Source organism: Lasioglossum baleicum, unplaced genomic scaffold (assembly GCF_051020765.1).
Source record: "Lasioglossum baleicum unplaced genomic scaffold, iyLasBale1 scaffold0555, whole genome shotgun sequence".
NCBI lineage: Eukaryota > Metazoa > Arthropoda > Insecta > Hymenoptera > Halictidae > Lasioglossum > Lasioglossum baleicum.
The window spans coordinates 36,629-62,543 of record NW_027469615.1 but is presented as its reverse complement, the minus strand read 5'-3'; the positions used below and the strand labels follow the sequence as shown (position 1 = coordinate 62,543).

Here is a 25,915-nt window from a genome sequence, read left to right as displayed (position 1 = left end):
TTAAAAAGAATCGCGTAATTGTATACGTATTGTAGTGACAAGTTTTTTAGAGCGATATTAGGAACGTTGTCGAAACTGGATGATTTTCTGTTATTTAGTTTTTTAAATGTTAGTTTTAGTTGTGTGTGCGATGTAAAATAGTCTGTGGGTACGCGTGCGTCATTAGGATCGTCCGCCGTATTGTCGTTGTCGAAAATACATACCAAAATTTCCTGTTTTAGTCTGTCGATTTTCTGTCCGATAATATGGGAAAGTTGTTCTTTATCCATGTGCATGTTTACCGAGGACATTTTTAGCGTTCCTATGGCATTTGCTTCCTTTGGACGGATTATACTATTGATCGCGGGGAAGAATTTCGAGAATTGTCGCGGCGATATATTTGAGATTTTATTTTTCCAAAAGACGTTCACCGAATCGTGGAACGCTTTCTTTATTTCGTGCTTGATTTCTTTCAATGCGACTTTAAGCTCTGCTATTGACGTGTCGTTTCTGTTCGTCTACGATTCGAGTCTCGTAAGTCTGTTTAGTCTCGTGATTATGTGGCTTTTCTGTTTGCGTAATTGTTTGATACGTGGGGTAATGTATTTGTCTGTCCCGTTGCTGCCTTTAAATCGGGTCGATGGCTCGGTTTATGTTACGTTTCAGTTCGTCCAAGAGGTCGTCTATATCCTTCTTGTTCAGGTTTCTGTTGCTTGGGATGCCTAGGATGTCGGTCTTCGTTAAGCATACCGCAAATTTTGTCCAGTCGGTTTTTTGGAAATTGTGTCTGTTTGGTATTACTGCTTCGTCTATTTCCAGCGTTCCCATCGAGGGTATCGATATTTCTATCAACACCGCTCGATGGTCGCTGTCATAGACGAAGGAATCTAAAGTACCGTAGCTGAGGGTTTTATGGAATATAATGCGGTTATGCGCTAAGCAGAGGTCAATAAATGCACTACTCGAAGAAAAGGCTGCTGTCCTGTGGATGGAGAGACGGTATGGGATATTGTCTTCGAGGGACCACCTGTTAAGTGTGATCCCTCGGGTATTGTATTCGATGGTATGTGCTGCGAAAATCGATGCAGCATTAGTTTCATTTACTTCCGTTCGGGAATAGTGGCGTTGTAGTCGAACGTACTATGGATGCGTAGTATGAAATGCGCTGCCACACGTGTAATACGTGCAGTTCGTGGTTGCGCGACCATTGAAGTGGGCAGGTTTCTACTGTCATTCGGTGCCGTAAAGGTTTCAGAAGGGTTAGTGTTAGCGTAACGGATAGTAAGGAGAAGGGAGATTGAGATATCATCACGGACATATTCGAGAGTGAAGCAATTTCTGCATTGTAATTGAAAATGTTCATCGGTTTAAGGAATCAGGTGTCTACATGGATGGGAAGAAGGCGGAAGACGCCGGCACGGAACTGCCGGTTGATGAAAAGTTTGCCACAACTACCGAAGGAGCAGAAGTAAACAGGTACCACTATTAACCTATACTATTATTTTATCATCGAACGTCGTAACTGCTTTTCTCGTGAATTTCACCCACGGTAGCTCTGCGTTTCGTAGAGGAAGCTAATCTTGCGATAATACCCGTATCCTTCTTGTGCACGTCATGGAAATGCGTATTGCGTTTCAAAAGTACGGACTTGTCCTCTGTTTTCGACAGAAGTCTCGTTAGTTACGGCCGAACGTCAAGTGCACATACACTCTTTTTGCGCATCAGTGCGACGCGTTAAAAGTTTTAGATTCGATCTTGAATGCAGTTTGGAGATTAGATCGATAACATTCGTTCCTCTGCTTATGTAAACTACTTATGCGACGGCGTTACGACGTTTCATGAATCGTAATGAGGTTAACATACACTCAGACTACGTTTGCACTTAACCTTTTTCGCCGTGCTTCGTATTATCGATAATTAGTGAGATTTATAGATAAAAGTTTATCTCTATTCGTAGAAAATTGCCTAGAGTAACTATAATAATATTCGCGGTAAATTCTACACCATTATTGCTTTGATCGGTTAAATCGTGTAATTTTGTTGCCACGACGGAAAATTTAATTTCGTACGATGAAACTTGTCTAAAAATATTTCAGAATCGGATGATTCTGTTAGATATTTTTGTTGATAAAGATATTAGTATAAAATATTGAGAAAATATAAATTCAGTGGTTCTAAAGTATTCCTTCGTAAATAATCAAAACCACATTCATGGAAACAAAAATGTTATGAAAATATACGCTTCAGAAAGAAGAAAAGGATCAACTATAGATTTCTACTATACCGTTTAACAAACGGATTTATTGCCGTGTATAAACTAAAGTTTTCTAATAACGAGGATATATTACTAGAAGATTAAATTTTGACTCGTATAAACTGATATATTAAAGGGTCTTAATTTTTCTATTTCTAATCGAAATTCAATAAATAATCTTTTATAGTACACGTTCATTCATTTCGGTGAACATCATGAGTTTGTGTAAACTCTAAAGAAAGAGAGAGTCAGAGAGTGAGAGAAAGAGAGAGAGAAAGAAAATACTCCGTTATTCATGAATCATAACGACATTGCAATCATCTAGCGCATTTAAAACTCTTCTCTTTCTCTTTCCTTTTTTCTTGGATGCGGGTGGTATGCAATATAAACAATGTTTCATAAATGTATAACACGATTATACGCCTTACACATATTTCTTTATATATGCGTATTCCATATGTTTCTGAGTTCCATCGTGCGTAATTGAATTGGATATTTGCTATTTTTTATTAACAAAAATTTATAAATTATATAAGTATATTGTAGATAAAATAAAATTACAATGAAAATACTTGTAACGGAAAATATAATTACAAATTAATAGTATTTTTATCAAATTAGCTGAATTACAATTATTTAATATCTTATTTAACAATTGTTTTTATTTTCTTTAATAGATTTGAACATACCTTTAATAATAACTCAAATAAAATGACTGGTATTATTAAGCACAGAGAGTTGGGAAATGATACAAACTTCAAAACTTCAAGAAATGCACCTTTACCATCAGTTCCTATAACATCTCACATATTGAGCGATGAAGTGGATAATATTGATTATCGCTTTGAAGCAGCAAGACTGCAAAGTTTCGAAAATTGGCCTGTATCGTACATTGAACCGGAAAAACATGCAGCTGCTGGATTTTATTACACAGGTGAAGGTGGTAAAGTAAGATGCTTTGAGTGTCAAGTAGAGATATGTCAGTGGGTAGAAGGTGATATTCCTATGGTTGACCATCAACATTGGGCAGCCAGGTGTAGATTTATTCGCAAAATGAATTGTGGTAATGTATCAATTGGAGTAGATCCCAATACAGTTATACCACCAAGGCCAAAAAGTAGAGATATATGTGGCTCTTATGAGTTAGAATATCGACCTACACCTGGTCCTGATAATCATAATTTTTCAAAGGTCTTACAACTACCTAGTACTGCTAAACTTAGCTATTTAGGCTTGGGAAGACCTAAGGGGCCAGTACATCCTGAATATGCTAGTTATGATGCTAGACTACAAACATTTGTAACATGGCCAAAATGTATGCCACAAACAAAGGAACAATTAGCCGATGCAGGCTTTTATTATACTGGAACAGGTGACCAAACTTTATGTTATCATTGTGGAGGTGGCTTAAAGGATTGGGAACTTGAAGATAATCCTTGGCAGCAACATGCAAAATGGTTTTCTAAGTGCTACTACTTATTAATGGTTCAAGGACAAGATTATGTAAATAAAATAACAGGCCAGTATTTATCTCCACCTTCTAAAGAGGTAAGCATATAATTATATTTATACTTTATCATATATATTTTATTACGCGTATTTCATTATTATATATTTAGTATATTATTTATGTACTTAAACTTATCATCATATATTATGTACATAAATAATGATTTTATTATATATTTTTATATGTTATATTTATTTTAGGAAACAATGCAAATGAATTTATCCAGTTTTATTAAGGAAGTACAACCTGCAAATACAGAAACAGAGAAAAAGAGAGAAACAGAAAGAAATCCTGGGTCAAGGTCTCAAGATAATAGTATAGAAATCATTGTCAGCAATACAGAATCTATAAAAGGGAGTTCAGAAGATCAAATATAAAAACACAAAGTAATAAACCTACTGATGATTCAAGGATGTGTAAAATTTGTTATAATGGAGAATTAGCAGTGGTATTTTTACTATGTGGACATATAGTAACTTGTGTAAAATGAAATGACAACTTGTGCAGTATGCAGAAAACCTGTTACAATGACCGTACGAGCTTTCTTCTCATAGTATTCCATAACTTGTGATTGATAATGAATACAGTTCACATATGATTTCTGTAATGGAGTTTTACACTCAATCATCAACGACTGGTAGCGATAATATATCGCAAACTGCATTAAATAACACGAGTCATGTAGCATACCAGTCTGTGGGTACAAACTATAAGAATTCTGTTGCATGGTTTTGAAAAACTTAAGTGATATTCATGTTAGACACATATGAAAAATAAAAATAAGATTTACTGTAATACAGTTGGCAGCAATTAATGTTTTATAATTGTAACAAAGTCGAAGGATTTCATATTGAAATTCGAAACTAAATTCGTCTTGGAATAATCAGTATTAAAATGATCAATATAAATACATTTAAGAATTTTGTATAAATTACATAACATATCAAGAGCAAAAAAATCATACTTTTGCTCATACTACTTTTATATAAAGCTTATGGATTAATTTTATTTCAAACTTTTATACATTCTTAGTATGATTGATGAATTTAGTAAATCCTGAAATTGTGTAAATCATATCATTATATTAATAATACTATTTAAAATATCTTGACATTGCCTGATATTTTAGATCATTATTCACTCAGAAAGTCAATTTTTTTCTGTATATGCGTACTCTTTGGCAATTGGAAATTATACATTTTCAACTATGTTTATAAATATTTTTACTTTTGAATAAACAAATAAATTTATTTAATATTTTAAATGAATAAGTAAATAGTTTTATCATCCTTATCAACCATACTAGAAATTTATTAAAAGTACAAGCCTTTCTTGTATTACAATTTAATATATAAGTACTTGACAAATGAAATTGTACTTCACTATCTGCACACAAGTAGCTATTACTGCAAGTTATAAAAACCTAATAAAAGATAATATCCATTTTAAAATTTTATAATAGTGCTAATAAAAAGCGATCGATTTTAATTAATATACAAAATTAAAAAGCAACTAATGATATCCGAAATGTCGAAATAAAAATGATTAATTTGTATACGATTTCAAGAAGATCTTTGAATTACTATTTTTCTGCAACGAAAAAATCGTCGAGTGCAAAGGGTTAATAGTGCGTTCCTATCGGTTTCAAATAATGAAATCTAATATAAACACCGACTGTCGGCTCTCACTCGCAACTCGCTGTACCGCCCGAAATGTCGTAGCGACCGGGAGTCGTTTGTTGTTTGATACGTCACAAAGCGGGAAAAAGTCATCTTAGAAAAGTTTGGTCCGAAAACATTTTCTTCCAGTAGTTATTTTGGACCATGGAGCATATCCATGCCATAGTGCCCCATCTTTTTTAACATTTATCCATTTCCACCGTCACTCTATATCGTGAGGAGACGTGTGTGTTGGCTTCGAATAGTTAGCGAACTGTGTCGATGTTTTAATCTTCCGACGTTTCGGCGTCTCGGCGTTTCTCAGAGTTTCGATATCTCAAACGAGGGCATATCCAAAAGTCGCGAAAGTATAAAAATCGCGACACCAAAAGAGTATCGAATGTCCTACACTCACGATGCGCGGGGTCAGCAATATATTTTCCAAGGAGCAATACCGCCGATACGATATTTCAAGGATTAACAGTGTTCGCTGCATGGTCTTCCTTCTTTATTCCCGTTACGCGTCCGTTACTCTATCGCACGAATGTCTATGCGATTATTTAATTATCGCGTGTCCACGTGGGGACGATTATTTCAGCGCTTTGGCATTTATTCTAATGTGATAAAGGGTTCTTCGAAATTTCGAATTTTCCGTTTCACTCGATTTCCACTCGCGGTACGTGCAGCCAACTCGTTAATGTAATAGAGCGATTATAAACGCGTTATTGGAAATATGGAAATATGGAAATATGGGAGAGGTCTAGTTTAGAGAAAATGGACCTCCAGAGGATCGAGCGCCGGATTTTTGGGGCCGCGCGGAATTGCTTTCACCGAGAATTTGTAAATTTGTTTGTATAACGAGTAGCTTCGTTTCGTCGAGGTTGTGGATCGCTGGTTTAGGTCTCTGAAGAAAAATGGCTGTTATAAATTGCTATTATAAAAATATCGAATGTACAGTTGTAATTAATGTGCAATTTACATAAGCAATTTAAATAAGGACACTTGGATTATTCCGAAAGATGGAAATCAAGTTTCGAACTTCTCGCAAATTTATGAAATCACGAATTTGGTGTTAAGTATCTAACGAGGAAAACAGTAGGATATTTTCTCTGGAAAATGAATTTACGAGATCTATGAACAAAGGAGCAGCTGGTTAAAGCAGGTGATATAGGGTACCCCCGGCGGCGAGGCCAGTCCCTGCCCCTACGCCTTCCCGGCGACCGAGGATATAAGATAATATCTCATAAGATATTTGATACGAAGGAGCGTTATCGCTATACTTCTCTAACTAATTTTTTTATTCGACGTCGTAATTATCGCTCTGCGAGAACGGAGGTTAAATTTAAACGAACGAGTTACTCGGGTTGTATGAAAGTATTCGTTTTACAGGTCGGGTTAAACGTTTTGCATTTTTGTTTCAATGGAAAACGGTAAATCCTGACGAACTGTAAACCTGTCTTTGTATCGTTTTAACTCGACAGCAACCCGTGTTTCCAGTTGTGTAACTTCGCCAGGCTTTCAAAGATGTTTGTATACAGTTTGCATAGGTTGTTTAAAGTTTCTTTCGATTAATTCCTCGGGCGGTAGTTCGAGGATCAGTTTCTGTTTGCATTTTTAAGCGCTCTTCGCCAAACGTGCACTCTCGATCAACTTTCGGCTCCTAGTCAACCTGGATTCTCGAATTCCTCGTTTTCGAATATCGTCTCATCGAACTTCTACTTATTCTTCGGAAATTCAACGAAGAAAATTACTCCTTGCGAAAGAATTCCCTCGAAAATTCGCAGATTGAGAATAGAAAAGATTGTACATCGAGAAACAATCTTCGAAACTAGAAGCTACCGAACAATTTTCAACAAACCTCATCCGAATTTCATTGGAAAGCAAGAACTTCTGAAATACCATCGCCAATGTGGCAGATCCTAAATTTAGACCTCGGACGAGACTGGAAAATTTATTGCAAGTATAAAATTTAAATATCAGTCGATCAATTCGTTTTCAAAATTCCAACAACGTAGTTCATCATTTAACCTATGAACGGCTAGTAACGAGCAGTTATCTGCTCGCGTAAACATAGCATTACAGTACGAGCAGTCGAAAAGGTAACAAAACCCGCCATTAAAATTGACAAGCTCTGTATAATCAAGTAGCGTAATTATAATGAGCGTGAAACGTAACGCAGTGCCAAATCTCTCGACGGGCAATTGCAAAAAAATTATCTAATCGGATAGTAATAGCTACATAGGGTGTAATAACTCGATGAACACTAGGTTTACGGGGGTTTTTTGTATACCTATTTCTACAGACACCCGTCAGATTTAGGGTAAAGAAAAGCACATATTTTCTTTAAACAAACAAACGATGGGTTTAATGAAAACAATCGCAATATTAAATTTAATATTTATATAATTCAATATTTAATATAAGTTATTTAAATCTGTGAATATCGCATAATTGAAGCAACCCATCCGTGAAATTGACAGGCCCCGTAAATCTAGTGTTAATAACGGACAAATGAACTGATTTGCCGCTGGCGAAGGTCCGTACGCGACTCGCCGTCGAATAAGTTATACGGGACAAACGACAGGATGGACTTGACGCCCCTGATGAATGTTGCGAAGAAGCTCGACTTCGAGGAGAAGAAACCATGGTACGGCAAGAGCCCGGACGAGGGTGTCGAGTGCGACGAGGGTAACCACACCGACGAGGACAAGGATCGTCGAGTGGTTCTACAGCTGAAGAGGGAAGGAACCGTCGAGGATCTCACGAAAAGCTGGCCGTTGAAAATCTAACACCGAGCAGTCCAGTCGAGGAGAAGGTTTCCAGGTAATTTGACTCGCGGGGGACAAAGTCGTCGAGTCCGCTTCCGTTTTTCCGTCGAGGATCAATCTTGATCGACGTTGCTCGTTTCGTTAAAAATTTCCTTAGTGTACTTTAGGACGACGAGCACATTCCAAGTGATACGACAGCGTAACCTCTAAATTGATTTTTCAATCTATTTTTTTTTTTTCATTTTTTTTTTTCGAACGAATTGGATTTCAATATTTTAATTTCGGAGTGCATCAGGTGGAAATCGAATATCCCATCGACGAACCGAAGTATCAAACGTCACGAAACATTTGTTCGTCCGATAAATAAACCTAGCATTAATATATTTTTCGTAACGCGATTGAATTCCAAATTTTCGGTTTTCGAGCATACGTGTGAACGAATTTTTGAAGTGGAAATCAAATATTCGACTGATGAATGGAACCGTCAAACATCGGGAATTTTTTTTTGCCGAATGAACATTTAACTTCGTATTCCTGCGTCGAGGTTGACTCTGTTTCGTTCCATTTCGCTCGATTCTTTCTAATTTCCATAAGCGATTTAATTTAACAATCGGAGTTAGCGCGTAACGACCTCGCTGTTTCTGCCCTGAGGATAGGGGACACGAGCGGTCGGATCTCGAAGGCGAAGGTGGGTCTGGACAAGTCGAAGTCGAAAGCGGACGTGCCGAAGTCCCCGTCGGAAGAAAGCCTGCCTACGCTGCAGGAAGCGAAAAAATCGGGAAACGAGCTGCACGCAGAGGAGCTGGGTGAAGAAGCTGAAGCGATCGTTGGCATTATGCGACCTGAACATCACCGATCTGAACTCCGACGGTGAGATAGTCGTTCTTGATCTCGTGAACGTGACCAGCGGGTGGTGCCCACTGTCGGCGGTGCAAATACACCTCCGCCGATGTTCGGTGTGAACTTGAAGTCGTCGAGGTCGACTACTGCACTGGACAGTAACGTCACGCCAAAGAGCCCACCGCCGCCCTTCACAAAGAAGAGCAAGAAGAAGACGGTGAAGCTGTTCTGGAAGGAGGTCAGGGATGATCCCATCACACTATCGAGGCTGGACAAAAACAAGATGATATGGGACTAGCTGTCCCCGGTACCTGTCGACACGCAGAAGCTCGAGCACCTGTTCGAGAGTCGCACTAAGGATCTCATCACGAAGGTGAGCAGCTCCCGTTCTCTCTGAGCTTCCTCTCTAAGGTGCTCTTTTCCGGGAGAGCTTGTTTTCTTTGGGTCCGGTAACTGGGGGCTCCGCTATGGAAATTCTTTCTTCCTCGTGTCGATGGTTAATACGCCGAGTGTTAGGATGGTTTGTCGACTTCTCGTGGGGCTGTGCTACTGAGTACACGTGTTCCATGTGTATCGCCGGGATAAAAGGGAGAGCGAATTTGGCACTGACGGGCAGATTCTTTTTCGAGATAGGTCGTACGCGCGGGTAAATATTAGCGATTTCTTTACGGGACGTGGAGATTATTCGTGTGCCGCATTGTACGAGTGAAACACGATCGATCTGGGCGAGACAAAGCCTTGACAGGGTGAAACAATGATAACGTTACGACAGTTCCGTCGCAACACCTATTTCCAAAAACAATGCGATCTATCTACTCGGTTTCGAATCATTCGGGTCAGGCAGTCTGGAACATAAAGGGACAATGCCGAATCGTAGCGTGCGGTCTCTGTCGCAACCAGGTGACCAGGGGAAAAAACCTTTCGAGCCTCGCGACTGCTCGAAACTGGTCCCGATCGAGACCGATGTTTCGAATCCCTTTTCTGCCAGCGAAAAGTAATTGAATTTCCATCGAGCTTTGCAATTTTCTCGCTATCTATGATGCAACGATGCATCCTTGGCGGTCGCGGTTCCTTGAAATTCACCGCGTCTCACCATTAGACGGGAAATTTAATTATTGCGCGGGTGTTGGGCGGAAAAAGCCGCACTTTTCTGACGCCCCGTGAATCTCGTCGGCTTTTCGGTTCCTCGGGACAGCGTCGCTCGATGTAGACCGAATCAATCATTCCACTGCGCATGATTCTTGAGGTTCACGTGGCAAAGAGCGAACGCTCAGCTGCAGGCTCGCTTGTCTTTGCCGCGAGAAGTTTTCTATCTCGCTGAAATTCCACAATCTAGTGTACGCAAAGCTACGTGGCTGGTTAACCGGCTAGCTGGGTCGTTTAAAGGGGATGAATCCTTGGAAGCGACCCGGCAAATGGATCCCTGCTTTCCTGTACATTTCACTTTTACCAGAATTTTCGGCGCCTTTTGTTCCCGAATCCTTCGTTTCTCTTATGTTTTCATATTCGTTAATTAGAATAGCCGAGGAGTGTCTTTTTTACGAATTAACCCTTTGCACTCGAGAGGCTAGCCTCAGTCGGAATTTGTTTTAATGTCATAATCTAAATAACGAGTACGAAACGATAAATTCATAAAGAATGACTATTCACGAAATAACCTGATAACCTAACCCAAACCCGTGCTTTTCTCTTTTTTATTTCACTATTACAAGTGTCAGCGAGAGTGTAAAGATATAAGAAAAAGTTCGAATTACCGTTGCTCCCCACGAAATAATTCTTCGAGCACAAAGGGTTAATAGTGTGCCATTCTTAAACCCCTACGGAGTAACTATCTTGGTTTGGTATTTGCTGATTCGATATTCTAAGTTTGGAGAATCGATTAATCATTGTACGATATTAATAGAATCTTTTTCGCGAGTTTGTAAATTACAATTAATAATTTACCGTTATTCGCTTTTCTAAAAGACTTATCCTGAGGCACAACCATCCCAAAAACCATCTTCGTGGCTGCATTCTGCAATGATGGGAAAGAAAACAATTCGCGAAAATATACACCCTCGATCGTGGATCCATTTAATCCGTGACCCGTTGCTCTAATTAGCAAACATTTGCCGAATTTTCATCCGACCATTATCCAATTGCGAGAAACTCGCCCCTGCCTCGCGCGACCCGGTAATTATTGTCTCGTTAACCCTCGCTCGACGATTCTTCTCCCGCATTTTTTCTCCAAATGGTTTTTTCCGAGATCTTTTTGGCTAAGGGTTACCAGGGGTGGACCCGAGTCGAAATGGAGTGCTGCGAATCGCGTTAAAGGCTCTCCTCGTTTTTTGTCCACCTCTTTCGTACGTGTCTCGACGATAACGGAAGAAATTGAAGGCTCGGCGAACTTCGTTCCTCGTTTTTCCACCTTTCCTCCTCTAGGCGTCGAAATCGAAAACTCTGCGGCGTTCGGCCGTTTCAGCGCGTTCATGTTTCGGCGTGTTTTGAAGAGAATTTTAAAGGACTCGATATAATCGGCCGACTATGTGATAGAGAAACGCGTCGCGTGTTTGGCGGAATTGCGCTACTTGAGTTAATTAGAAAATCTCGCTGCTGAACGAGCTGTGTCCGATTTTGGAGAATGAAACGAATACTCGGGGTAGAAGAAAATTCGATTTCCCGGAGCCCATGGTGATTTTGGTGAAAGGTGATTTTTCGTGGGAGATTATTCCCGCAGAAAACTTCTTTATTTTTTTCTCGCTTCCGCGTTGCATTTCTGCTCTGAAATTTCCTTCACGGGGATAAAGAAACAGAGGAAGACGCAGTTTCTTAGAAGCTTCTCTATTTATTGTCAACAAACTCCCTCTGTAAGAATGGAACAACCATTTCCACTTTATCCGTTAATTTAGACATTTCGGTACAACTGGTAGAGCCGCAGCAGAGAGTAATACAACACCCCCTGCTCTCCACATTAATATATTTACATACCTCTCGCCCTTCCTTTCTTTCGTTCTCCACCGTCCATTAATTACGTTTCTAATTACGAATTCTTCCAAGACACCCCGAGGGGGGTCTCCTTTCGCCCTTTCGGCGGCAGGACGAAGGATCGTTTTATCTCGAGGATTCGCGAATCGAGCGTTGTAGCAGTCGTTGACGTCGCGGTTCCTTTTATTCGAGGCAACGTGGAGATTTTATTAGGTTTTAGGTCGCTCTTTCACCGGTTTGCATCCTACCGCGGAGAGAGGGTCGAGGTTGATAATTGCGAGACGTTAAAGAACTTTCAAAGAAAATCGAGGAAGTAGATCGAAGTCTGAATGACGTAGGAATTAACAGCTTTTCATCAGAACATTCCAATGTACGATGATCACACGTTAGCAATGATACGTTAGATTCGAGGATGCGCGTTGCGCACATAGCTTGACGATATGACGTTATTCTGCAAACCAACGCCTCTGGCCTCGGGGAAAAGCCTCGCAAGTGTTTCCGGGTGTCCAGAACAGAGAATCTCGTAGAGTCGAAGCCTGTATCGCAACAACGTACAAATGCAACTTCGGTCAAACGGTAACTTCTCGCCACTCCTCTTATTAATTATTCGAAAAACGGGAGGAGCCGATGAAAAAAATAAACCGATAGACGAAGAAAGAGAAGCGATCCGAAACTCTCTGCCTTATTTCCTGGGTACGGTGGAAATTAATTACAATTCCCCTATCCCGCACTGCAAGGCGGGAACAAAGGAAGCGTCGATATCGCGAACGTAGCGTCGATACCTCGATTCCCCGGATAAAGAATTATTTCGCCAGATATCTAGGAGCAAGCGGCCATGGCATTAATCTCCGATTTCCCGGTGCTCTTTGTCGAAGCAGAATGTCAGACTTCCTGGCGGACTACGCGGAATGGATAATAGTGCTGGGACCTCGTGTACAGAGGCGCTCATAAATCGATTCCACAAATTCATCCTATGGCTGGGCATATCCCGCTGCACAGGGTGCAGGACACGAAGCCGAACGAGTTCTGCCAGATCGTGTCCGAGTTCGCGGTCGAGTACAGAACCACCCGGGAGCGGGTGATGCAGCAGCTGGAGAAAAAAGCCAATCACCGTGAAAGAAATAAGACCAGGGGAAATATGATCACAGAGATGAGTTACAAGCGGGCCTCGGCCCTCTGTGCTCTTATTTTTCTTCCACGGCGGTGGTGGCCTCTGAAAATATTTCGAAAAGGCCAAGGCCCAACTCCTCTCATCGGATACAGTTATCGCAGCGTGAACGGCATTATGGTGTGCTCCGGCGAGAGGAATAAATTGCTTTTTTGCCGCCGCCGGAATCAATATCTTTTCTTGCCTACCGTTGCGTTAATATATCCCGCTTGTCTTCGTTTCTCGCGACATCGCCAGGATGTACGCCACTCCTGTCCGCCCTTTTCGCACGAATAACCGAGTCTATGCTAATCGCTACAGGTTGGCAAGTTGAGGACCAAGGTCCTCCTTAGCGGTCGGAAATGTAACGCGTTGCCTTAAAAGTTTGGCTTTGTGACGCAGAGAAGAAGAAAGTGCAAGAATTTCTCCTCGATTCCGGATCGCCGTAGCCAGTGGCGGCACTCTCGAAGCAAGATTCGAGGATAGCCTCCGATCGTTTGACGGCGTTGCTGGAAAGTGAGAAGTAATGACATCGAGACTTCAGGAAACGCGCAGCAGGCCACTCCACGCCCGCGAGAATCGCGTTTGAAAGATAATCCCGATATGTAGGGGGTCCGCGTTGTTTCCCCGATATTTTATCCGCATCTTCGCTTTATCCTGCTCTTTCCTCGCAACCCTCGTGAGTCGAAAAAGCTCTTGGTTCCGTCCTGCTCGTGATTGGTCATTCGACGTTTCGTAATCTGATTTTCGTCAGGTCTGTGTGTGGTTACTCGTGTATATTCATATTTATCAATTGGTAATCCTTAGAAGAGACGGTAATCACTTTTAATTCGAACGAGAGAAATATCTCTAACCGTCCCGAAAATCCTTAGTTTCGTTTAAACTTTGAACTCGTGGAAATTGCGATTACGTTCCGCAGAAAGGCGAATGATTCGGTAAAGGAAGAGGTCTGCTTTTTGAAAATAATTAACGTAGCAAACGTATAGAGCAAAGACATTTAAAATGTACGATGTGGCAGTTTCTGAAAGTATTTCGCAAAGTAAGAGTATCTTAATTCAAAGGGACGAAATACCCTGTAAAGTTGTCCAATTTCCATTTTAAAATTGAATTTCTGTAAATAGTAATTATTTTCCGCAGACTGTAGAATAACTTACCGAAGGGAAACGAGGTTGAGGGTAGCAGAGGAAATTAGCTTTTTGACACAGATGTACGCAATAAAAATGTAACGGAGAAGCTATTATATAGGGATAAAAATCATTTCGTTGCGTTATAGGGAAAAATGTTTGTCTCGAAACGCGCAGTTATGCCCCTCGCGAGAAACAACGCGGCTTGTGTAACTATACGGAATACTTCTATCGCCATGCTATTCTGTTAGAGGTACACGCGTTATATGCAGAACAAAGAACGTGGAAACTGGATAATCTTGTCGTGGCTCGTAATGTTTTTTACTTTCAAAGTCATGTAATTAATTACAGGAACGACGAGTTAACTTACTTGGCAAAATTAAATAACCTGGCGTTAGTTGCAGATAAAAACACGTTAAATCGGAACATCGCGAAACGCGGAGGAATATATAACGAGACATAAAAGGATGATGAAAATATATTATTCCCGGATATATAAAATATTATTATCACTGTTCGCTGTGTATTTTTTGCGAGTACTTAAAACGGGGAAATTTAGCTTGGACAACGAATTTTAGGGTGCGTTCGATTTTACGCAAGTTTATGGATTATTAAATTTAAAAGCAATCGTGTATTATTTAACGATTATTCCAACGTTACGTGGACCTGTCTTTTGACAACTGTTACATTTTGTTTAAATTATCTTTCCTTTCAAGCCCGATAAACCCAGCTTTAAGAATTCCCCTAACCCTTCAAATTTCTAAATTTTAATAATCGTCGAGTCTAATTTACCTCGACCCTCGTGGAGCCACCATGTACATGAAACGGAACCCACAACCTCGCAGTGCAGCATCGAGAAGTTTTGTTTGTGAAGCAATTTCCTGTAACAAATTTCACATTCCGCACAGCTCGGCAAAGTAATCTCCCTTCGCTATTGGCTGCACCACGAAAGCGGGGTCATCTCCGCGTCGATTGAGCGGCAGTTATACGGTAACTTGCGGCATTCTGGCTACCGGATTAGCCACCAGGCAACATTGTAGCCGACAATCGCGACGTGCTTCTCTCTCTGACGGTGCCGATACCGCCGATGTCACGCCGGGCAACTGTAATCCCCCGTGTCTTCGTCCTGCACTCCAAGGACTTTCCTTTTCTTCGAGAGCCGGAAGAGACGGCGGAATTTTTATTCTCGCCATGGTCCGCGCGCGTATAAATATCGCGGAGGGTGTAGCCACCCCTTTACAGCTCGTAAACTTGCCAATGCTGGTGCATTACCACGCTTCTACGGCCATCGTAACTTTCTTCCGTTTATTCCCGTGTATGCTTCTCTATAAAATATCTAAACGCTCCGCCGGTACTTGGCCGCAACATTCCCCCGTCGACCCCCTTCACCGCCAAGGGTTCAACACCTGGAAATATCCTGCGAATGTTGCCACGTGGTCCCTCGCCGCGTTCAGGGATCACGATTTGTCGCGACAGATTCTCCCTCGGACGGATACCTTCCGAACCATTATTTCATTCATATCCGCGGTTTCCATTGGAGGATTGTGTTTATGTCGAGATTGCTGAAAATCAAAGGCTCTGGGGTGCTTTTCTCTTTTCGAGGATACGTGCCTCTCGTCCTTCTACGGTTAGACCGGAGCACACCCGTAGGATTTCGAAGGGTTTTTAATCCGGAATGGGGTTCAGAGAGCGCGAGGACAGCGAGGATAGACTACCGGGGATTTAATTCGCGCGTAGGTGAACGTGGAATTTTTTATCGCGACACTCGGCTACGATGAGGACTTGGTTTCGAGAAGATAGCTTTTTGGAAATTATTCGAATATTTGCCTGTAATTCACTCTCGAGATCTTTGCACGCGTTATCAGTTTCAGTGCCGAAATTGTTAATAACGCCTTGCTCTTTTTATTTCTTCGATATAATCGTGTGAAATGTCAGTGGGAATTAAATAATAGATTGTTGAAATTCTGAAATCTTGAAATTCAATAATAAGCTAAGTGGTTCGAATTGTCCATTGGTTATACATATGTTTCTACTCGATCTTCCTTATTCTATGATTTACTAAATACGTCAAGCTTATATTTCTGAACCCGGAGCAAAACTAGCATCTGCATCTCGGGAAATATTTCTAAATTTTCGATATACAGACCTGAACAACGACACATCTGCTCAGGATGTAAATCCTAACCAATTTCTCAACGAGTAAATTGATTTCTGAGTATCGAACACTCGACGATCTTTGCCAGAAGACACTCGCACGCAACAGTACCATTTACGAGCTTCAACAGTCGTTTCGCGTAGAATTTGCTGGCATGCAGCTGGAAAGTTGAAGTCGTTTAATCTGGCCGAAAATAAACGAGACCGCGGAAGTCCAGTTGTTGACGACATTCAGCACCCGCATCGAGTTGACCACATCACATTCGTGCGCCACTTTCGTATCGGATTTCAGCCAAGTTTCAAACAAGCTTTCAAAGGCACTCGCTGTGCTTTTGACGGTTCCGAAGCTTCTACCCCGCGAATCCACGGCATAGAGAGACAAGTTCCGCCGAGAGTTGACCAGGCAGCCGCTGCGAAAGAAGAATGGTCACTGTACAGATTGGGACTCGAGTAAACGTCATGGCTCGGTGCCTCTCTGATGGACGGGAATGTGCGCCAGGAATCGTTAATAGCCGGCAGATGGGAAAAATTGACGCGAAATTGACTGTCAGAATTCAGAGACCACTTAGTACAGCTTTAACTTACTTCGCGTAGCGACTGTGCTTTTTTGGCAAATATTAGTTTTGCGAATAAATCCGGAAATCCCATATTTTTACGCGACAGACTCTGTGCTCGGTGGGATATATGTCTGAAGATTGATACGTCCGGGATGTCTGATCTTCCTCTAAGATTTCTCGAGAAATGTCGAACGGTGAAATGGGAATATTTTCTTCTTCGACGAAAATGTACGCGAATTTCCGGTTTTAACCAGGCTACCGAAAAGGAAAGATACTGTTTGGAAATTGTAGACAGGGTCGAGATGGAGCTTTCATTTCCAGATTGGGACGAAGGTCTTGAATCTGTATTTCTCGGAGGTTCGTGGAAATGGAATTAGATTTTTTCACTCGATATTTTTTCCTAGCGGAAATTGGACGAACGTTTCGTCTCGAGGTACAAACTGTAGTTTTCTACATTTCGTGCCGCATATAAGATTCGCCGGGATAAATACGTAAGTAGTACGATCATAAAAATACGGTGGCGGAATAATAAGAGTATCTGTTGGACATGGCAAATAAATTTGACGTCTTGCGAATATATTCGATCCAGCAACGATTGCATACAATTATTCACACGATTGCAGGACACTCATTGTCGATTGTTAGTTCGTTTTCGTGCAAACCATCAATCCTTCTAAAGTCTCATTTTTAGCTAGCCACCACGAGATTTTCCACACGGTGATATCCACCCAGAACGCACCTTACGTCGCTCATTTCGTGGGAAGTTCGCCAGCAATATCCCTCTCCCTAATCGGATTATTCTCAGTTTACATTCAACTCAGTTTGTAGTCGAGTTCTCAACCACTAGCTTCCTTCCTCTATCTGGCGATGAAAGTCCGTCGCATTCGTTAATTATCGAATGTTGATCATTAATTACCAAAGAATCGATCCTTTCATAGAACGAACTTTTTTCTCTTTGTTACCAAGTTACTCGATCGACAGTTACATTTATATATGTAGAATCGTATTTTGCAGAGCGAATTGATTTGAATAATACTGCGACTTCTTCTGGGAATACGATAACTTTTTTTAAAATAATCAATTGATATAATCTCTGATACTAGCTGCTATCAAAACTAAAAACACTTACTGCCTACACTGCTATATAAATCTTTCGTTCTATATTCTTTCACGCACAGGCGCTCTTTCTCACTCACACATTTCTCATGCAGCCGGGACGTTGGATGGGTCAGGTACTCGAGACACTCAGGACGCACCTCCCTATCAAAACATTTTTTACTCTCGGGCACGTGGTCACTTCCACACGCTCTGGGTTCTATCCACTACCAACATGTTATCAGGGCCATGCTCATCCCATTCGTACGTATATAAAAGAAATTTTTACTAAAATATAAGTAACATCGGACCTACATTTGAAGTAAAAAATAATAAAATCGCGATTTTCTTAAATTTAATAACTATATATATTCCTGCCATTAACTACCTATATTATTTTATCGTAATAATACGCACGTCCATTGATTCGCAGCAAGAAATACCGCAGGTTTCAAATAAATTCCTCGATATCGAATAAAAAGTAGAAATTCGCACTGGAGAAATGCATAACCCAGAGTCTAATAGTATTATAAAAGGACTCAAAATTCATGTTTTTTTCAATTCACCTCGCTGGATCCTTTGCTCCGCGACGAGAACACGAACGGAAACTTGACCGACGGCGACGACGAATTACTGCAGTCGTTGGTGAAACCGGCTACGAAGACGCTGGCTATGAGGACGACGCCGAGGAAGCGTAAGAAGACCAGACACGCCGATCGTGAGTCTGGTAAGTGTGATCCCCGCACCCTGTACCTTCCGAGCTGATCGAGCTACCTGTTCTTTCTCAAAGGACGAATCGTTTAATCGGTTCTTTGCCGATACGATTCCACGCTTCCGCGTCACGTATTTATGGGCCCGTCTTTACCACGACTCCTCGGCGTTCGCGAATACCGATCTTCCACGAATTACTCGAGAAATGACCACTTATACACCTTCCTTAGAAATTTCGACTCTCGATTCTTCGTTGATTTTCACGCGGCGTTATAAGCCGAAAAATTTTTCTTTCTTGCTTAAATATTTCTACATCGCGAATAATTATTCCAAAATTATTTTAGGAGAGGAAGCTGTTCTCGGGCATCATTGAAAAGTATGGACGAGTTTGTAAACGATACGAGTCTATTTTCTTTCCTTTTTTAAATCAACCTACTATTCTTGAATTTCTTCATCGACTATCATCGAGCTAAGCTCGCACGTCGTTATACTCGAGTCGGGGTGTTAGGTGGTTTTCAGGGTTGTCTATGGGGTTCGATTGAGCAGGAAGATGGCACGCGATGGGCAGGTTCATCGATTGAAAATCTTCCGGTTGCGGGAATTCATTTTTCATCGGCACCCGTGAGGCCGGATTGATTAATCGCTCTGCGGATTTCAGAAACGTTTTCCCGGAGATCCTGCCCGTCTAACGGAAAACGCATATTTCGATACGATCGATCGTACATTTGCCGATAAATAACTGCCGGGTTCGAGAAGTGATTCCTGGAAACACAGCGACCAATTAATCCGACGCGATTTTTCCAACGAAACGAGCAAATCAATCGATCACGATTTTTCTCCTTACGTTAAAATATAATAGCGTCCTCTAAGACATCCCCGTGGATAGAATTGTTGCAATTTTCTTCGTATATTTTATTCTCTTGTTTCTTTTATTCGACGAAGTATTTTTGTATTTCCAATTTCTGTGTGCCTCGTGCCTTCTATTTCGTTTTTAGAGGATAATATAATCCGTTTACTACGGTGACGAGGAAATGCGGGTTAAATTAACGGGATTAATATCGATCATCAATATCGATAGAGAAAATCTCTTTGTTACAACTGCTCGTCTCGATACTTGTACGGTAGATCTATTTTATACAGTGTAATTATTACAAATTTTGAACCTCGTTTTAGTAGATCTGTTGTGCCTCGTATATTAACACGAATTTTTTTCTGGAAAAGCACCGGAATTTCGATTTCCGCTACATTTAATTTCGAAATTAAGTTTCGCGCTAATTACTTTGAATTTGTGATGAGGTTAATTAGATCCATTGTATATTGACAACTATCATCAGTCTTTTACTCTTTCTAGTTTCAAACATTTGCGTAGAACGATTTCTTAATTAAGTCGAGGTACAGAAATATTCTTTAATTTCCACATTCGACAATTGAGCGATTCTTCTTCGAAACTAGATGAAAAATAAATCAGAAATATCAATCCTAAAATTGCACGTCTCGTCTGTTTTCCTACACTTCGTGATTAACTGTGTCATTAACTCGATGCTTTTAATCCCTAATAGCGTTTTCTGCCGAGCCGAGCATGTTGTCCACGCGAAACAGCAACGCTTCCTTGAAAACGTCACCGTCTCTGTTATTCTTCCTTCATCCGCGAAATTATTTACACACCTGCAAATGGAGTTCTTTAGCAGATACTCCTGAAACGATCCAGATGATCGCGAGACGAATCGGCCTATATATAAAATGCGCGGGAAGCGCGGCGATCCGCAAGCGGAAGTCCGGCGGCGAAATTCGAAACGCCCGCGATCGAAGACAAGGTTAACAAGTGCGAACTTCGATCGTCGTTAAATCTTCTTCAGAGTACCTTATCGGCACATATCTTTTCTTTCGTCTTCTTCCTCTCAAACGCGCTCGGTGTACATACGTGTCACGCGTGATTCCCGCGAACGTGTGTCCGTTTCGGAATGGAGCGATAAATTTCCGGAAACAAGGTAAAAGTCTCGCGAGGCTTTCGTTGGAGGGTGCGCCCGAAAATGGCACCACTTTCCTACGCTGGCAACAAATAATAAAGTTCCACGACCATGCGTCATCTAGGTGGACCAGCTCTCGCGAGTATTTCCACCAACCTCCTCAATGTGGCAATTCTTTTTTCCCCTTTTTTAAACGGCTTTCCACGAAAATGAGTCGTCCCTGCGGTTCGGTCGAAGTGTCATTTCACTTCGTATTGCGACCAATAAAAATCTGCCGAATGAAAGCGGTGCTTTTATTTTTTCCGACCATTGCGAGACGTTTAAGAACTCGTTTTCGAAATGCCCAGGGTTCTAGCCAGAAAGAGTACAGCAGGAGGGGGTGTGAAGCGAGGGGACTGAAATGTCGAAATGCCTGCCGAGGTGTTACATTTTTCCCGCGAAAATGGGACATAACTGTGATAAAAGTAAAATCGCGTGGATCCGTTTCGCGATGTGGATATGACGGGAAATTACGGAATTCTTTTTTTATATTTTTCTTTTTTGTGCGAACGACGCTCACAGGGTGACCTTTATGATACTTCGATTTGAAAACTGGAGAAATATTGGGTTTTCTGTTTAACGCTTCTATTCGAATAGCAATTGACAGATATCGAAAGAATTTTTTCACGTTCATTTATTACGTCGGAGTTAAAATATTGATACATCAGAGGAACGTTTCGCGTATTATTTACATACCCGACTTTTTTCAGCGTTTTTCACGTCGATTTAAAAAGTTATTTCCTCGCGATGGAGTTTTACCGATATCGTCGAATTTGGACAGTTATTTATTATCGTTTAAAAAGAATTATAAATGATTTTAATTTTATTACATTCTTTCTTTGGTATTACAAAACCTCTGCTAGTAAATTTCAAGCAAATAGGATAATGCGAAATTATCGAAAATTAAATTCTTATGCGTAGCATGATATAATACAAGCGCAAAACGGGGAGGTAAACATAATTCGTCCTGAAAGAGACTGAATCTCTCGATAATCTGCTAGTCTTTCGACGAGTGAAAATCCCAATTTTTCAAATTACAATTTCGCGTTTTCTTTTGTGTCTTTCTTTGCCCGCGATTTTATTTCCATTACGAAGCACTCGATTATCATGGAGGAACAACGCTAAACTTGGCCCGAATTGCATCGAATTTCGAATAAACATAAATACTCACGGAAAGATCGCGGAATTCGAGTAATCGCGTCGAACATGTTACCATTGAACAGAATGATAAAATGGAACCTCTTTCCCTCCACGGAGGAGATTTCGATTGATGTTTCCTTTTCGCATGCGAACCGCCGCGACGCGTTTGATTAATAAATATCATGCGTAATACTTGCAATCTCCGAGTCGAAAACACACGCAGGTTTTTTCCCCGACAGAACATATAAACGTTTCCTGCATCGTATAACGAGGTATTTGTTGCACCTACACGAGGGCGCAAACGGATAGGACGTAACGATTAAACATTGCATACGTTTCGCACGAAAATAGAAAAAACCCCGTGCACACAGACGGATACACACGTGTACGCGAGTAGGGGATAGTTCGTAATGCGTGCTTCCCGTGAAAATGATATACGGGAGGAAAGTAAATAGGCTACGATTTCAATTCCTATGCCACACATCGTTGGAAGCGATCGACAGAAGAATGGACCCCGTTCGTTCGATCGCAAATTTCCTCGCGGAAGAATCGCGGAAGTCGAGTGCATTTATCCCGACGAACTTTTGTTCTGACAAAGGCGATCATTGCCGTTGCAAATCCGCGGTGAGAAGCGATCTTCGTCCTCAAAAATCGCCCGGCGGCCTTAACCATGGCTGAACCGTTGAAATTTTAAATTGAATATTCGCAACGACGCGAATCGCGCGAGGTTTCATCCTTTTTCTCCTCGTCCAAGTATAGTTACTCGTTCGGAAGACCATCTTTGACGCCGGAAACAGTCCACTGGTCGAATCTTAATCACCGGTGATCCATTGAAATTTTAATTTAAATATCTCGACGATGCGAATTCCGCGACGATTTATTTCTTTTCTCAAATTTCGCTGCACGTTCGTGTTAGTCACGCGCACAGGGATACGTGGATTTTCTGTCGGTGTAATAGAATTCGTTAGGAAGAGAATCTTTTTCGTGGAAAATGGTCCAATGTCCGTAATCACTGGTGCAAGCCATTGAAATTCGAAGTTGAATATCGCAACGTCGCGAATCGCGTGACATTTTTATCTTCTTTCATTCGCATTTAGTCGCAAGGGTATGAAGATTTCGTGTCGGAGTAATTAAGTTCGTCCGAAAGACACGATAAATTAACCCTTTGCACTCAAGTGGCGACTGTCAGTCGCCATGAAATTTTGAAGATCCATATTAACTAATATATCCCATTCAAGATAATATAACAATATGCGAAATATCGAAATCAAATAATTCTACGTGTTTCATAAAAATAACATCAGTTTTATAGCAGAAAATCTGCAAATTTCTACTCTTCTTTAGCCAAAAAATCGCCAAGTGCAAGAGGTTAAGGTGAATGACAGAGAAGCGATTCGATGTTAACTTGCAGGGGATATCTCGGTGTAGGTAATGAATTCTTATTTCCGTGACTCCTATTGGCCACATGGAACGATTACATATGTTGCACGCGATTCTGCCACGCATTCGGATAAAGTGACATTCGATTTGCACGGCCTGCGAACGACGTTAAGGATACTTATCTGCGCGAATTCCACGAACACGCTAATAATTAGCAGATTTTCGCGAATTAATATACCCCGGTAAGTTTTGCGAATATAGGAGGAGTCTTTGCTGCAGCGGAATTATAAAGTATTCGATATTATCTCGAGACAAATTTTATGAATTGTTTAATTATTCTACTGTCTGTTTGTATCCATCGTGTCGTCACAGCCATTTATCATTTATTTACCACCCTCGATGCAAATCAAATTCGATACGATTATCAACGAATTTCGATAAATTTTTCTCAATGGAATATTCATACATCTAAAAGGTTATAGATTTTTATCAATTTATTCGTATAATATCCCATATTTGTATTTCACTTTTAATCGACGAAGATAAAACTAAATACAGCTAAAATATAATCAATGTCTCTGGTAATATATACGGGATAAAGCATGCAGATAAATCCTCAGATTTTACCAAGATAAAACACAATTTTTTCGCGAATTAATCGCAAGATAATAAATCCAATTTCAACGTTTTATTTTCACAGTTGGAACAAAAATTTCTATTTTACCGGTGATAAAACGCCGATCAGTCGTTGGATGGTTACCAAAGCCACCCGGCGGCATACCATCTATCAATTCATTTCTTTCGAGGTTACTTTCTACTTAATTATTCGCTCCACGGGAATTGCAAATTCGCATCAATTCGTAATCGATCCCCAGGGACCGACGTCTGAGAATTTCCACGAATTTCGTCGGGCGAGCTCGGAAAAGGTTTACGCGGATACTTACACGAATAACGTAAGCCTCGTGTCTCGGTTGGCCGCTTTCATTTCGTCGATGTACGCTCCGATCGATCCACCTATCGTGCTACCTCGAATATAATTAACGAGTAGCACATTGGTCCCCTCGGAGCGATTTATATAAACGTTTCCTAATGGTCCCGGACGTCCATCAACTTCGCTTTACTTAATTCACGTTCGAATGAAAGTTCGAAGACAATGTAGACCCCGAGGAGAAGGAGAGACTTGGCTCTGGTTTTACAACGAGGCTTTTCATTCGCATTGCTAACTCTTAACTTTCTCGTGCAGGATTAATTTCGTTCGAACTAGTGAAAACATATTAGCCCCCTTTACACTACAGATGTGCCTGTTAGACTCGGACAATGCCAACAGTTCTACTTCAACCTACATTTCAAGAGAGTATACGTCTCTCAGCCAGTCGGTTAGTTTGTGAAAATGAGGAATTTGGAAAATGAGGAAAACGGAGTCGTACATGTTCTAATTTCAATTTAGTTTTAAGTTTGTCTGCCAGGTAGGTTTTAGTATTCGATACTTCATCTTCCTTTGAAATTGTTCACCTGATAATTACAGTGAGTAGAAAAATAAAGTATCTTTGTACAGGTGTAGATAACCATATGTAGTTCTTCTGAGATTGGGTTTAAATTTCGGAACAAAATATTTCAAAAATATTAGAGCGGACAGGGTAGAGTACAAAAAATAATTGAGTTCAAAATACATAGAAATCGTTCGACATGGAATTCAAATTTTTTCGAAGTTTAGAATTTCCTGGTAGAAATCTCGAGCACGGATTTCACAGCATTTCTGAAATATTCCGGGCTACTATTCGCGACATGGGCTGATCTCGAATAATGTTCGCCTATCGAGCACCGTAACAAACGATAATTGCAAGGCGCGTTAATCCTCTTCTTCCCCGCTCGAAGAATCGGCTTCGTGACTGAGATCCAGGATGAGCGAGGTCGAGCGAAAAATTACGGGGTTCGCGGTGAGATGCTTCTTTGTTCGAAGAAAGCAATCTTCGTAACCGGGATAGGTTTTTACGTCGAAGATTCCGTGTTCTCTTCTGTTCGATACGGTGTCCCGGCGTCACTCGTAGAAACGTTCCACTGTGCTTGACTGCATGCTAACAACGACCTCATCGCCAGGGTAGAGTAGCAACGATCTTCGAGGGATTGAGTGACAGTTGGCACCAATGCATCCGTGTATAACGTTTCTTTACCCTCCTTTCTTCATTATTTTTTTCTGTCTTTTATTTTAATTTCGCTAGAGCAAGAATTTTAATTTGTCTCGAATAAAGCAAACCGAGGGTTCGAAAGCGTGAAAAGAACATTTTATACGTGGAAAAGGGATTTTTAAAAATTTTAACAGGGTTAAAGAACCATTTCAGAAAATCGGTCTTGGCCAAAAAGAAAAAAATAATAAGAAACTGCTTATAAATGTGACATTTGGAATAGAATCACAACGCCCCGAAAATCCACTCCGCTTTGTCTAGAAAATATAAAAATGTTGTCAGGTTATTTAGAATAGAATCGCGATCGAAGGAGAGTTTTAGAAAGTGAAAGAGATGTGGACGTTTGACCGAAGAAACCGAGGAAGGAATTACAGCGATTGAAGGAAGCATTGGTAGAAAATTACGGTAATACTTGCTCGTTGAGAAACGGGACGGACAAGTTGTC

At 40.8% G+C, this 25,915-nt stretch overlaps 1 protein-coding gene across 1 annotated transcript; it reads left to right on the top strand.

Moving 5' to 3' along the window:
- The first annotated feature begins 2,635 nt into the window (after window positions 1–2,635).
- On the top strand, window positions 2,636–4,297 carry LOC143220253 (baculoviral IAP repeat-containing protein 7-B-like). The gene is given in 5 exon segments (XM_076445938.1): window positions 2,636–2,712; window positions 2,911–3,781; window positions 3,944–4,106; window positions 4,109–4,229; window positions 4,231–4,297. Coding segments are annotated over 5 exon segments (1,299 nt in total).
- The last annotated feature ends 21,618 nt before the right edge of the window (window positions 4,298–25,915 follow it).